The 15,490-nt window shown below is 41.8% G+C and overlaps 1 protein-coding gene across 1 annotated transcript in view; it reads left to right on the top strand.

Moving 5' to 3' along the window:
* The window catches only part of LOC112237667 (calcium-binding mitochondrial carrier protein Aralar2), a 91,793-nt gene extending 78,213 nt beyond the window's left edge, over positions 1 to 13,580 (top strand). The window contains exons 16-18 of the mRNA XM_042295238.1: positions 2,150 to 2,308; positions 2,782 to 2,872; positions 11,731 to 13,580. Of these exons, the coding sequence (XP_042151172.1) occupies positions 2,150 to 2,308; positions 2,782 to 2,872; positions 11,731 to 11,914 (434 nt within the window). The 3' untranslated portion in view covers positions 11,915 to 13,580. The remainder of the gene's footprint in view (positions 1 to 2,149; positions 2,309 to 2,781; positions 2,873 to 11,730) is intronic.
* The last annotated feature ends 1,910 nt before the right edge of the window (positions 13,581 to 15,490 follow it).

Here is a 15,490-nt window from a genome sequence, read left to right as displayed (position 1 = left end):
GCATGAGTGTCCCTGGTGGTTGGTGAGCCACCACATGGACCCCAGCCCAGAACCAAGGCCCCGGCTCCATCCCTCTAACCTCCATTCCTCCATCCCTCTATTCTTCCTTTCCCCCATCCATCCTTCTAACCCTCCATCCTCCATCCCTCCAGCCTCCATCCCCCTAACCATCCCAACTTCCTGGCTCCAGGCCTAGGGCCCCAGTAGCCGCCGGCGACCGCAGGCTCAATCGTGGTCATTCCTAATTAGAGTGCTCAGTGATTGGCTGGGGTTTGGAGCTGAGCACTGAGGGAGAAGACAGAGCCCAGAGAGAGAGATCGCTTGCCTGCCTGCCAGCCAACAGGGTCGGGATGGGATGACTTTCCACTGCTAACATATAGGAACTGGCAGCCTGAGCTGTGTCCCAAATTGCACTCTATTCCCTACATAGTGTGTTACTTTTGACCAGGGCCCATAGGGTCCAATGTCTCTCTCTCTCTGGACCCATAAGGCTCTGGTCAAAAGTACAGAATAGGGTGTTAGTTGAGATACTACCTGTATGTTAGGAGTGAGGTGCTGAGGGAGGTGAGGATGGGACCTGTGTCGGCCATAAACAGATCTTACTCTCACAATACTGGCAACCCGGAGGAAAGGCATCCAACAGTTTTGATCCACAGTCGTACCAAGTCTCTTTCTCCTCTTCATACACGAAAATATGATCTGGAGCGAGCTTGTAGGTTTAATATTTTTTATTGGGGGGGGTTTGTCTTAAAGAAAACAGTGTATAAAAAGACGAGCGCGGAAGCCAAGTAAGGGTGGTTTGGAACATCATAAGAAAAGGATAAATATTTATTTTGAATCCTGAGGGATAATGTTGGTCAGTACTGTAGTTCTGCTCTTCAGCACTGAGTGAGCAGCGAGCACGGCGCTTCATGGAAACTCATAGAAATTTAAAAAGACATTCCTACTCCCAATTTTCCCCCTCCCTCTTATTTTGGTTATTCCCTCAACCGGGTCCGGGAGCTATGGTTTACAAACCTGAAATGCAGTTTATGATTTTGCATTTGCTCATAGCATTTATCACTCCTCTACATTTATCAGCATTTTTTTTCTCTACATTTTAAGCCTTTTTGGCAATTAGTGCTTAACAGTCGGCGCAGGAAATTGAGTTACACGCTCAGTTTGGGTGGCATTATTTGCCAAGCAGACCCCCTGATCCCAATACACACTGCAGCGCTGGTCATCTCCTAATTCCTCCTCCTGCTCTTTCTCTCTCTCTCTCTCCCTATTTCTCGCTCTCTCTCTCTCCCTCCCTCCCTCCCTCTTTCTCTCGCGCTCTTTCTCTCTCTTTCAATGGCTGGAGACGAATATGGTTTCTACTGAGGTAACTTTGAGAGAAAGATTTAAGACTGCTCTCCATTCCTCTCCTGTGAAGGACATCAGTGCAGGTGGTCTCTTCAGCTCTCACAGTGGCAGTGAGTGAGTTGATCAGTGGTTGAATTGAATGGCTTGTTTAGACTGAAGACGTGCAGCTAGAAGTCTGTGTGACTGGCTGGTGAAGAGGCCGGTGATGGTAATGACCGTGCATGGAGATCGAAAGCAGCCATTGATGATTGAGGCCATTCATAGCTGAAGTGGCTGGAGAGAGCTGCCTGCATGGGGCCCCCAGTCACCAGTCACCGGCACGTGGACCACCTTGTGGGTCCTTCTTCATTACTAGGTATTGTCTGTCCCTCCAATCTGAGGGGGAAAACCATGAACGTCCAATGCATTTTTTCTGATCGTAAGTCACCTTCTGTAAGAAGGATCACTGGTCCTCATTCAGTTGACTCAAATTCAACTACGAATTAATTCTGTTTTGAAAGAGGCACAAAAGTTGACCAAACATGAGTTTGATAAGCCACGGGTGGAAATTCATAGAGTTAGATTATTAACTTTGTAAAACCCAACAGTAGTAACGTATTCATTCAGATTCAGCAGTGATAGTGATGCAGGTTAGTATATTCACATCCATTCCTAATATCAATCAGTCAATCAAACTTTATTTATAGAGCACATTTCTCACAGGGGATGCATTTCAAAGTACTTAACAAATATAATAGTAAAAGGTGAGTTAATAGGTGATAAGTACTGTGTCAGATGACTGCTGAGTGAGGCACTCTCTCCTTAGGCATGCCCGCGGCCTCCCTGGTGACCCCCGCCGACGTTATCAAGACCAGGCTACAAGTGGCGGCCCGTGCCGGCCAGACCACGTACACCGGTCTCGCTGACTGCTTCTGGAAGATTCTGAAGGAGGAGGGACCACGGGCCTTCTGGAAAGGAGCGGGAGGTATCACCACGTTTTTATTCATATCTGATGACGATGATGATGATAATGGCGATGATAATGACGACGATTGATACAAATGACATATTTAGTTTATTTATCTGTTATACATCTGTTAACACCTTTTTAAGCTGTATCCAGAAAGGTCCACTGATGTGGCGTGATTATGTAGATTGGTTTAGGTCTTATTTGACTGTGTGATTGTTTTTAATAACCATATTCCACTATTATGTTACAGTGTACCATGGTAATCTCTAGCTAACTTGCAACTGGTTTTAACCCTTCATACAACAAATTGTTTAGTTTGAAATCCAGAACCTTATTTGTGCAAAAATGTCACTCCTTGTACTATGTGTTTGGCATGATAAGGAGTGGCAAGAAGTGGAATGTTAACACAAACAGACTGGTACTCAGGCTACTGTGGTGTAATAATGAAACTGTGTTATTGAGCGTTGTGGTTTCTCCCTTTACTATAGCCCGAGTGTTCCGGTCCTCGCCCCAATTTGGGGTCACCCTGGTGACCTATGAACTCCTGCAGAGGTGGTTCTACATTGACTTTGGCGGACAGTAAGTCAGAACTCCTCCCTCTCCTAATCTTAAACTGAATGAAATGATCCTGGTATCAAGGCTCAGGAGAAGACCCAGATGCAGACAGTTTCGAAGTAACAAAAGTTTATTACAGAAACAGGGGGGCAGGCAGAGGTCAGTAGTACAGAGCAGAGTCCGAAAGGTACAGAACGTTAGGCAGGTTCAGGGTCAGGGCAGGCAGAGGTCAGTAATCCAGAGCAGAGTCCGAAAGGTACAGAACGTTAGGCAGGTTCAGGGTCAGGGCAGGCAGAGGTCAGTAATCCAGAGCAGAGTCCGAAAGGTACAGAACGTTAGGCAGGTTCAGGGTCAGGGCAGGCAGAGGTCAGTAATCCAGAGCAGAGTCCGAAAGGTACAGAACGTTAGGCAGGTTCAGGGTCAGGGCAGGCAGAGGTCAGTAATCCAGAGCAGAGTCTAAAAGGTAACAAACATTAGGCAGGTTCAGGGTCAGGGCAGGCAGAGGTCAGTAGTCCAGAGCAGAGTCTAAAAGGTAACAAACATTAGGCAGGTTCAGGGTCAGGGCAGGCAGAGGTCAGTAGTCCAGAGCAGAGTCCGAAGAGTCTGTAGCAGTTTGGGTCTAGAATGTCTCCTTTTGAAGAGGGGAGCTTTCCAATCTTTGGGGATCTCAGACGATACGAAAGAGAGGTTGAACAAGCTAGTAATAGGGGTTGCAACACTTTCAGCTGATAATTTTAGGAAGAGAGGGTCCAGATTGTCTAGCCCTGCTGATTTGTAAGTGTGCAGATTTTGCAGCTCTTTCAGAACATCAGCTGTCTGGATTTGGGTGAATGAGAAATGGGGAGGCTTGGGGAAGTTGCAGTTAGGGGTGCAGGGCTGTTGACCGGGGTAAGGGTAGCCAGGTGGAAAGCAAGGTTAGCCGTAGAAAAATGCTTATTGAAATTCTCAATTATCGCAGATTTATCGGTGGTGACAGTGCAGTGGGCAGCTGGGAGGAGGTGCTCTTATTCTCCATGGACTTTACAGTGTCCCAGAACTTTTTGGAGTTAGTGCTACAGGATGCAAATTTCTGTTTGAAAAAGCTAGCCTTTGCTTTCCTAACTGCCTGTGTATATTGGTTCCTAACTTCCCTGAAAAGATGAATATCGCGGGGGCTATTCGATGCTAATGCAGTACACCACATGATGTTTTTGTGCTGGTCAAGAGCAGTCAGGTCTGGAGGGAACCAAGGGCGATATCTGTTCCTGGTTCTACATTTTTTGAATGGGGCAAGCTTATTTAAGATGGTGAGGAAAGCACTTTTAAAGAAAAACCAGGCATCCTCTACTGACGGAATGAGGTCAATATCCTTCCAGGATACCCGGGCCAGATCGATTAGAAAGGCCTGCTCGCTGAAGTGTTTTAGGGAGCGTTTGATAGTGATGAGGGGTGGTGTTTTGACCGCAGACCCATTATGGACGTAGGCAATGAGGCAGTGATCGCTGAGATCCTGGTTAAAGACAGCAGAGGTGTATTTGGAGGGCAGGTTGGTTAGGATGATATCTGTGAGGGTGCCTGTGTTTACGGATTTGGTGGCTCATTGATAATTTGTGTGAGATTGAGAACATCAAGCTTAGATTGTAGGATGGCCGGAGTGTTAAGCATGTCCAAGTGTAGGTCACCTAACAGCACGAGCTCTGAAGATAGATGGGGGGCAATCAATTCGCATATGGTGTCCGGGGCACAACTGGGGGCAGAAGGTGGTCTATAGCAAGCAGCAACGGTAAGAGACTTGTTTCTGGAGAGGTGGATTTTTAAAAGTAGAAGCTCAAATTGTTTTGGTACAGACCTGGATAGTAAGTCAGAACTCTGCAGGCTATCTCTGCTGTAGATTGCAACTCTACCCCTTTGGCAGTTCTATCTTGTCAGAAAATGTTATAGTTAGGGATGGAAATTTCAGGGCTTTTGGTTGTCTTCCTGAGCCAGGATTCAGACACGGCTAGGACATCCGGGTTGGCAGAGTGTGCTAAAGCAGTGAATAAAACAAACTTAGGGAGGAGGCTTCTAATGTTAACATGCATGAAACCAAGGCTTTTACGGTTACAGAAGTCAACAAATGAGAGCGCCTGGGGAATAGGAGTAGAGCTAGGCACTGCAGGGCCTGGATTAACCTCCACATTACCAGAGGAACAGAGGAGGAGTAGGATAAGGGTACGGCTAAAGGCTAAAAGAACTGGTTGGCTAGTACGTTCAGAACAGAGGGTAAAAGGAGCCGATTTCTGGGCATTGTAGAATATATTCAAGGCATAATATACAGAAAAAGATATGGTAGGATGTGAATACAGTGGGGGTAAAACTGTGCATAGAGTGACGATGAAGGAGATATTGTCTCTAGGAATATAATTTAAACCAGGTCATGTCACCGCATGTGTGGGAGGTGGAACTAAAGTGTTAACTAAGGCGTATTGAGCAGGGCTAGAGGCTCTACAGTAAAATAAAGCAATAATTACTAACCAAAACAGCAATGGACAAGGCATATTGACTTTAGGGAGAGGCATGCGTAGCCAAGTGATCATAGGAGTCCAGTGAGTGGCTTCAGGCAGCTAGCGGGCCAGGGCTAGCAAGCTAGCAGAAGGGCCTTTGAGGGACGTCGCAACGGACTAAAGTCTGTTGTGGCGCCCTCGTGCTGTGATGTCGGCAGACGGATCAGCAGGGCTCCGTGTTGTAAACCAGGCCAATTGGCAAAATAGGTATAGTGGCCAAAGAATTTGTCTGATGGGCCTCTTAAGCTAACAGTCAGATGTGCTCTAGACAGACAGCGGGCCGTGGCTAGCAGGCTAGCAGATGGGCTTAGCAAGGCTTGCTCCAGGCTAATTGGTTCTTGCTTTGGGACAGAGACGTTAGCCAGGAGTAGCCACTTGGATAGCAGCTTGCTATCTACGATGATACAGGTGAGAGAAAAAAAAGGTTCAGAGCTTGCGGTAGGAAGTGCTACAGGATGCAATCCGGAATCCAGTCAGATTTTCTCTGGTTTGAGTTGCGCTGTGCAAACTGGCGAGAGTTGTCCAGGCTAAAGGTATCTGATAACTGCTAGCAGTGGCTAGCTGACTACTAGCTAGTAGCTAGCTAGCTGGCATCTGTGAAGCATAAGATATTACAGTTTTGAATGTCCCGTTGGTAGTTTAATCTTCTGCATAGGTCATCTATTTTATTGTCCAAAGATAAACGTTTGCTACAGAATGGAAGGAAGTGGGAGTTTATTAGATTGCCTACGAATTCTCAGAAGGCAGCCCGTCCTCCGGCCCCTTTTTCTCCGCCTCATCTTCACGCAAATCATGGGGATCTGGGCCTGTTCCTGAGAAAGCAGTATATCCGCCTCATCGGACTCGTTAATTAAAGGGAAAAAAGGATTCTGACAGTCCGTGGTGAGTAATCGCAGTCCTGATATCCAGAAGTTATTTTCAGTCATAAGAGACGGTAGCGGCAACATTATGTAGAAAATAAGTAATTAATAAAATAAGTTATTAAACAACGCAAATAATATATATATTTTTAAACAATCGGTTTGGGGCACGTAAAACGTCTGCCTTCTTCTCCAGTGCCATCTTACATCTGATATAAGACTAGAATGATCAGCATTACTGAAGAAATTCAGCCTATCAGGTCGAATTAAATCAACATTTATTGGTCGCATACACAGATTTGCAGGTGTTATAGCGGGTGCAGCAAAAAGTAAAATGTCTCGCAAATACATTACAATTAAATAACAATCCAAGTAGGTATATTAGAGTGAGCACCTATCAGAATGCAGAATATAAATAGGTGGTGTGCATAGACGGTATATCATTTGGAAAGAAAATGGTATCAGTATATTTATTTCCTTTTTCCGGGAGAAGAGATCAAGAGATTACACAGAGGGGAAACCGAATTTCTAAATGTACAAATGACTGTTTTACTAGGGGGTGAGAGCTATGTGTGCTGTGATACAGGCTATTACTGCACAGTAGTAGGTATTTTAGGATGAGCTATGTGGAGAATACAGTAGATACATACACAGTGAGTAAACAAAAGTATAGAAACAGAAGAGATTATGATCAGAGGTTAAGATCACTTTTATTGGTCAATTGCACACAAGGTACACACACACACACACAGGTTTTGGAGAGGTGCGGGGGGGCTGCCACACTAGGTGCCTGGGGAGCTGTTGTTGTGGGGGGTTAAGTGCATTGCTCAAGGGCACAATGGCATCTAGGATTTGATAACGCTTCCCTAACCGCCGACTCAGACATTAGTTTCAAGGTGCAGGGCTAGTGATGGCTGTTCAACAGTCTGATGGCCTGGTGATACAAGCTGCTTCTCAGTCTCTCGGTCCCAGCGCTGATGCACCTGTAAGTGTCTTACCACAAGATAAGACTGAGAAATACAGAAACGCAAATGTCATAGAAACGTCCAGTCAGGATTGATAGCTTCTACTGACAGCTGCTGTGTGATACAAAATGATGGTAATTTCTAGCACCACTTTTCTACCAACCTTTCAACAGAGGGAGAGAGCTGTGAAACACCATAGGACTCTGGTCAAAAGCAGTGCACTATATAGAGAATAGGTTGCCATTTGGGACACAGACCATTATTTGGTGGGATGGACGTAACATTTCCTAAACTACAGGGCTAAAGAGAGTGAAGCAGTGCAGAGAGAATCACTTTGACTTGGGATCTTTCTCTTTTCAGATTTTTGGGGTAGAAATGAGCTCATTTTCCCTGGAGGAGCAAATTGGTCACTCTTTAGAATGCACTAATGTTCCATTGACCAATAAGAGACAGAGACAGGAGGGTAAGGGGAGACTGTTAGGACAAGCATCACCAAATACATTCAATTCACTCATTATACTGTACATATAGTGGTACTGACAGAATGGTCAATACTCTATACTGTACATATAGTGGTACTGACAGAATGGTCAATACTCTATACTATACATATAGTGGTACTGACAGAATGGTCAATACTCTATACTGTACATAGTGGTATTGACAGAATGTTGACAATACTAGTATAATGTACATAGTGGTGCTGACAGAATGTTGACAATATTTTATACTGTACATAGTGGTATTGACAGAATGTTGACAATACTATTATAATGTACATAGTGGTACTGACAGAATGTTGACAATAATATTGTACTGTAAATATAGGTGGAACTGACAGAATGTTGTTAATACTTTATACTGTACATATAGGTGGTACTGACAGAATGTTGTCAGTACTTTATACTGTACATATAGTGGTACTGACAGAATGGTCAATACTCTATACTGTACATATAGTGGTACTGACAGAATGGTCAATACTCTATACTGTACATATAGTGGTATTGCCAGAATGGTAAATATTCTATACTGTACATATAGTGGTACTGACAGAATGGTAATATTCTATACTGTACATATAGTGGTACTGACAGAATGGTCAATAATATTATACTGTAAATATAGGTGGAACTGACAGAATGTTGTTAATACTTTATACTGTACATAGTGGTATTGACAGAATGTTGACAATACTATTATAATGTACATAGTGGTACTGACAGAATGTTGACAATACTTTATACTGTACATAGTGGTATTGACAGAATGTTGACAATACTATTATAATGTACATAGTGGTACTGACAGAATGTTGACAATAATATTGTACTGTAAATATAGGTGGAACTGACAGAATGTTGTTAATACTTTATAATGTACATATAGGTGGTATTGACAGAATGTTGACAATACTATTATAATGTACATAGTGGTGCTGACAGAATGTTGACAATATTTTATACTGTACATAGTGGTATTGACAGAATGTTGACAATACTATTATAATGTACATAGTGGTACTGACAGAATGTTGACAATAATATTGTACTGTAAATATAGGTGGAACTGACAGAATGTTGTTAATACTTTATACTGTACATATAGGTGGTACTGACAGAATGGTGTCAGTACTTTATACTGTACATATAGTGGTACTGACAGAATGGTCAATACTCTATACTGTACATATAGTGGTACTGACAGAATGGTCAATACTCTATACTGTACATATAGTGGTATTGCCAGAATGGTAAATATTCTATACTGTACATATAGTGGTACTGACAGAATGGTAAATATTCTATACTGTACATATAGTGGTACTGACAGAATGGTCAATAATATTATACTGTAAATATAGGTGGAACTGACAGAATGTTGTTAATACTTTATACTGTACATAGTGGTATTGACAGAATGTTGACAATACTTTATACTGTACATAGTGGTATTGACAGAATGTTGACAATACTATTATAATGTACATAGTGGTACTGACAGAATGTTGACAATAATATTGTACTGTAAATATAGGTGGAACTGACAGAATGTTGTTAATACTTTATACTGTACATATAGGTGGTACTGACAGAATGTTGTCAGTACTTTATACTGTATATAGTGGTACTGACAGAATGTTGTCAATACTTCATACTGTACATATGTGGTACTGACAGAATGTTGTCAGTACTTTATACTGTATATAGGTGGTACTGACAGAATGTTGTTAATAATATTATATTGTACATATAGGTGGTACTGACAGAATGTTGTCAGTACTTTATACTGTATATAGTGTTACTGACAGAATGTTGTCAGTACTTTATACTGTATATAGTATTACTGACAGAATGTTGTCAGTACTTTATACTGTACATATAGGTGGTGGTACTGACAGAATGTTGTCAGTACTTTATACTGTATATAGTGGTACTGACAGAATGCTGTCAGTACTTTATACTGTACATATAGGTGGTGGTACTGACAGAATGTTGTCAATACTTTATACTGTATATAGTGTTACTGACAGAATGTTGTCAGTACTTTATACTGTATATAGTATTACTGACAGAATGTTGTTAATACTTTATACTGTACATATAGGTGGTACTGACAGAATATTGTCAGTACTTTATACTGTATATAGTGGTACTGACAGAATGTTGTCAGTACTTTATACTGTACATATAGGTGGTGGTACTGACAGAATGTTGTCAATACTTTATACTGTACATATAGGGGGTACTGACAGAATGTTGTCAGTACATTATACTGTACATATAGGTGGTACTGACAGAATGTTGTCAGTACTTTATACTGTACATAGTGGTATTGACAGAATGTTGACAATACTATTATAATGTACATAGTGGTACTGACAGAATGTTGACAATAATATTGTACTGTAAATATAGGTGGAACTGACAGAATGTTGTTAATACTTTATACTGTACATATAGGTGGTACTGACAGAATGTTGTCAGTACTTTATACTGTATATAGTGGTACTGACAGAATGTTGTCAATACTTTATACTGTACATATGTGGTACTGACAGAATGTTGTCAGTACTTTATACTGTATATAGGTGGTACTGACAGAATGTTGTTAATAATATTATATTGTACATATAGGTGGTACTGACAGAATGTTGTCAGTACTTTATACTGTACATATAGGTGGTGGTACTGACAGAATGTTGTCAATACTTTATACTGTATATAGTGTTACTGACAGAATGTTGTCAGTACTTTCTTTATACTGTATATAGTGTTACTGACAGAATGTTGTCAGTACTTTATACTGTACATATAGGTGGTACTGACAGAATGTTGTCAGTACTTTATACTGTATATAGTGGTACTGACAGAATGTTGTCAGTACTTTATACTGTACATATAGGGGGTACTGACAGAATGTTGTCAGTACATTATACTGTACATATAGGTGGTACTGACAGAATGTTGTCAGTACTTTATACTGTATATAGTGGTACTGACAGAATGTTGTCAGTACTTTATACTGTACATATAGGTGGTACTGACAGAATGTTGTCAGTACTTTATACTGTATATAGTGGTACTGACAGAATGTTGTCAGTACTTTATACTGTACATATAGGTGGTGGTACTGACAGAATGTTGTCAATACTTTATACTGTATATAGTGGTACTGACAGAATGTTGTCAGTACTTTATACTGTACATATAGGGGGTACTGACAGAATGTTGTCAGTACATTATACTGTACATATAGGTGGTACTGACAGAATGTTGTCAATACTTTGGGGCTCTTCCAGAAAACAGGATCAATGAGTTAACTGACCATAATATCCTTAATATTCTTTAATAGAAATAGACTTGAAATTGGCATGGTATAATTGGTCCACCACCACCAACAACTCTTACTTACTAAACCAGGAAATCAAGAAATCCAGTATATTGGACTGTTTACAGCCCTTTGGAAAGTCAGAACAACTTCCATTTATTATGCAAACCCCTATGTACTGTAAATATCCAATGTGCATACTGTGTTGTCTTCACAGACTGTGTTCAGTGTGAATACTGTACTGCTGGATGGTGTAGTGTGGGTTTGAAATATGTTCCCTGTACATATTGGAAAGATATCACTGAAGGGAGTATGAAACCATTGTGGGATATTCATTTATTTCTGGTTCGTGTGCTCTGGGAAAAAATAGCCCTCTCGCCCAGTCTTAATATTCAACTAAGATGTTTAGTTTTTGTGGTGGACAATGTTTAATATGAAATCTCTCTCCTTCTCTTGTCCCTTCCACTTTCTGTTTCTCTTTTTTCGGTCTCTCTCTTTCTCTCCTCTCCTTTATCCTTGCCTCTCTCCCCCGGTCTCCTTCCCTTTCTGTCTCTCCCTTTCTACTCCCTCCCTCTTTCTCTTCCCCCTTTTCTCCTCCCTCCTGTTTTCTCTCATCCTCCCTCCCTCCCGCTCTCCTCGTCTCTCCCTGTACCTCCACCCCTCCCGCTCTCCTCGTCCTTCCCCGCTCTCTCTCCACACCACAGAAAGCCGTCTGGTTCGGAGCCGACTCCCAAGTCTCGCATCAGCCTGCCGGCGCCCAGCCCCGACCACATTGGAGGTTTCAGGTTGGCCATGGCCACGTTCGCTGGCACCGAGAGCAAATTTGGACTCCACCTCCCAAGATACAACGTTCAAGTAACCCCCCGGTCCAAGAAGGACGCCCCTTGAATTGAACCCCCTCTGCCCACACATAGGGGGCAGAATAGAGCACACGTGCAATCATTACACCCTCTCCCTCCCACCCCCAGCTAGTCGAGCACTTGGAATATTCCACCCGAAAGAGAAGCACATTGTGAGTAGTATGATCTGCCTCTCTAGGCTTTAAAGATAAATATGTGTCTGTTTTAGTTGATGAGAATTTTTTAAACCTATTATGATCTTCAGAAATGTACCTTTCTACATCATGGTCTAGAAACACAAAAACGTTGTTTTAGCTTCTGTTTTAGTCTTAGCTACCCGTAAAGATTACTTTTTGAGTCAGTCTTATTGTGACGATCAAGTGATATCTACAGTACTGACAATGTGTGTCTAGAGTAGTGTTCCAGTTTGTCTTTTCATACAGTAATATGCACAGTAGTGGAGGGGCTGGCCATGACTTGAATTAGACCTGGACTGCTTCCTTTCATTACATCATCACTAAGGCCGGGACTCATTCAAAAGTGCATTGTCAACATGTGCATTGCACTTGCTTTTAAAGGTAATTTACACTTGAGCCGACATGTACCGTATTTACCATGAAGGCCATCTCTTTAAAAGACACTTGACAGTTCAATGTGCTCGTCTACAACGTGCCTTTGATTGAATCTTGGTCTAACCATCACTTTATATGATGGTGCTTTTACTGTCTTCCACCTGAGAGTCTGATAGATACCAAACAGAATGAGCCCTATCCGCAGTATGGGGATAGTAGCACAAGTACGCACATCCGAATGACGGTTCTACTGTACATATGAGAACGGAACAGACACATCTGAATGACGGTTCTACTGTACATATGAGAATGGAATAGAGACACATCTGAATGACGGTTCTACTGTACATATGAGAATGGAATAGAGACACATCTGAATGACGGTTCTACTGTACATATGAGAATGGAATAGAGACACATCTGAATGACGGTTCTACTGTACATATGAGAATGGAATAGAGACACATCTGAATGACGGTTCTACTGTACATATGAGAATGGAATAGAGACACATCTGAATGACGGTTCTACTGTACATATGAGAATGGAATAGAGACACATCTGAATGACGGTTCTACTGTACATATGAGAATGGAATAGAGACACATCTGAATGACGGTTCTACTGTACATATGAGAATGGAACAGAGACACATCCGAATGACGGTTCTACTGTACATATGAATGACGGTTCTACTGTACATATGAGAATGGAACAGAGAGACACATTTACATATTGATACAGTTCACCAAGTCGCTTTTTGGATACTGAGAAGAAACTAATAATCTTGATCTTGAACTTCATTTGCGAGAAAACATAAAAGATTGACCAACCAAAACGCTTGAATGTAATATACTGTTCACTTTTACCACCACTTGCACAAGGTATTACTACTACACCTACTATGGTATTGTAGTGACTGTCTGTTATCCTTAGTTGTCTCAGTCAGATCAAACTAGGCTGTGTGTTGTATACATTTCTATTTAAAGAATCATCAGGGTACAACAGAGCAGGGGGAGAGAGTAGAGAGATGTGGGGTATACCAGAAAGCAGGATTATGAAATTATCCAGTTAACTTTGATAAACAACCACATACAGTGGGGCAAAAAAGTATTTAGTCAGTCACCAATTGTGCAAGTTCTCCCACTTAAAAAAGATGAGAGAGTTCTGTAATTTTCATCATAGGTACACTTCAACTATGACAGACAAAATGAGGAAAAGAAATCCAGAAAAACACATTGTATGATTTTTTATGAATTTATTTGCAAATTATCGTGGAAAATAAGTATTTGGTCACCTACAAACAAGCAAGATTTCTGGCTCTCACAGACCTGTAACTCCTCTGTTCCCCACTCGTTACCTATATTAATGGCACATGTTTGAACTTGTTATCAGTATAAAAGACACCTGTCCACAACCTCAAACAGTCACACTCCAAACTCCACCATGGTCAAGACCAAAGAGCTGTCAAAGGACACCAGTTACAAAATTGTAGACCTGCACCAGGCTGGGAAGACTGAATCTGCAATAGGTAAGCAGCTTGGTATGAAGAAATCAACTGTGGGAGCAAATATTAGGAAATGGAAGACATACAAGACCACTGATAATCTCCCTCGATCTGGGGCTCCACGCAAGATCTCACCCCGTGGTGTCAAAATGATCACAAGAACGGTGAGCAAAAATCCCAGAACCACACGGGGGGGACCTAGTGAATGACCTGCAGAGAGCTAGGACCAAAGTAACAAAGCCTACCATCAGTAACACACTACGCCGCCAGGGACTCAAATCCTGCAGTGCCAGACGTGTCCCACTGCTTAAGCCAGTACATGTCCAGGCCCGTCTGAAGTTTGCTAGAGAGCATTTGGATGATCCAGAAGAAGATTGGGAGAATGTCATATGGTCAGATGAAACCAAAATAGAACTTTTTGGTAAAAACACAACTCATTGTGTTTGGAGGACAAAGAATGCTGAGTTGCATCCAAAGAACACCATACCTACTGTGAAGCATGGGGGTGGAAACATCATGCTTTAGGGCTGTTTTTCTGCAAAGGGACCAGGACGACTGATCCGTATAAAGAAAAGAATGAAAGGGGGCAGGTATCGTGAGAATTTGAGTGAAAGCCCCCTTCCATCAGCAAGGGCATTGAAGATGAAACGTGGCTGGGTCTTTCAGCATGACAATGATCCCAAACACGCTGCCCGGGCAACGAAGGAGTGGCTTCGTAAGAAGCATTTCAAGGTCCTGGAGTGGCCTAGCCAGTCTCCAGATCTCAACCCCATAGAAAATCTTTGGAGGGAGTTGAAAGTCCGTGTTGCCCAGCAACAGCCCCAAAACATCACTGCTCTAGAGGAGATCTGCATGGAGGAATAGGTCAAAATACCAGCAACAGTGTGTGAAAACCTTGTGAAGACTTACAGAAAATGTTTGACCTCTGTTATTGCCAACAAAAGGTATATAACAAAGTATTGAGATAAACTTTTGTTATTGACCAAATACTTATTTTCCACCATAATTTGCAAATAAATTCATTAAAAATCCTACAATGTGATTTTCTGGAGTTATTTTTCTAATTTTATCTGTCATAGTTGAAGTGTACCTACGATGAAAATTACAGGCCTCTCTCATCTTTTTAAATAGGAGAACTTGCACAATTGGTGGCTGACTAAATATTTTTTTTGCCCCACTGTATTATTTTCATTTGTATACTGGTTGTTGTTGCCGAGTCAATTATATCTTGTCAATTTGAAGGGCTTTATTCAATCCATATCACAGTTCAGCTTTAAAGCGTGATTGACATTTAAAGGCAATGTTCTTATGGTCACAGCGACTGCATTCACCGTAAACGCTGCGTATGTCGGCCCTATCACAAATTACCTTTTCATTTCTACTACGCAATCTGTAACGCTTCAGCAATACAGACTGAACAGAGCCCTAAGTCTATATTTCTCAAAATATCTCATTATTTTAAGCAATGTTGGACAGTTAGCTGGCTAACGTATTTATCCAGCTTTCTGGAACAGCCCAATGGTGTCACGAAAGACATCCGGATTTA

This window comes from Oncorhynchus tshawytscha, linkage group LG13, assembly GCF_018296145.1.
Source record: "Oncorhynchus tshawytscha isolate Ot180627B linkage group LG13, Otsh_v2.0, whole genome shotgun sequence".
Taxonomy (NCBI): Eukaryota; Metazoa; Chordata; class Actinopteri; order Salmoniformes; family Salmonidae; genus Oncorhynchus; species Oncorhynchus tshawytscha.
Note: the sequence above shows the minus strand (reverse complement) of the source record. Positions and strands in the feature narration are given on the sequence as shown.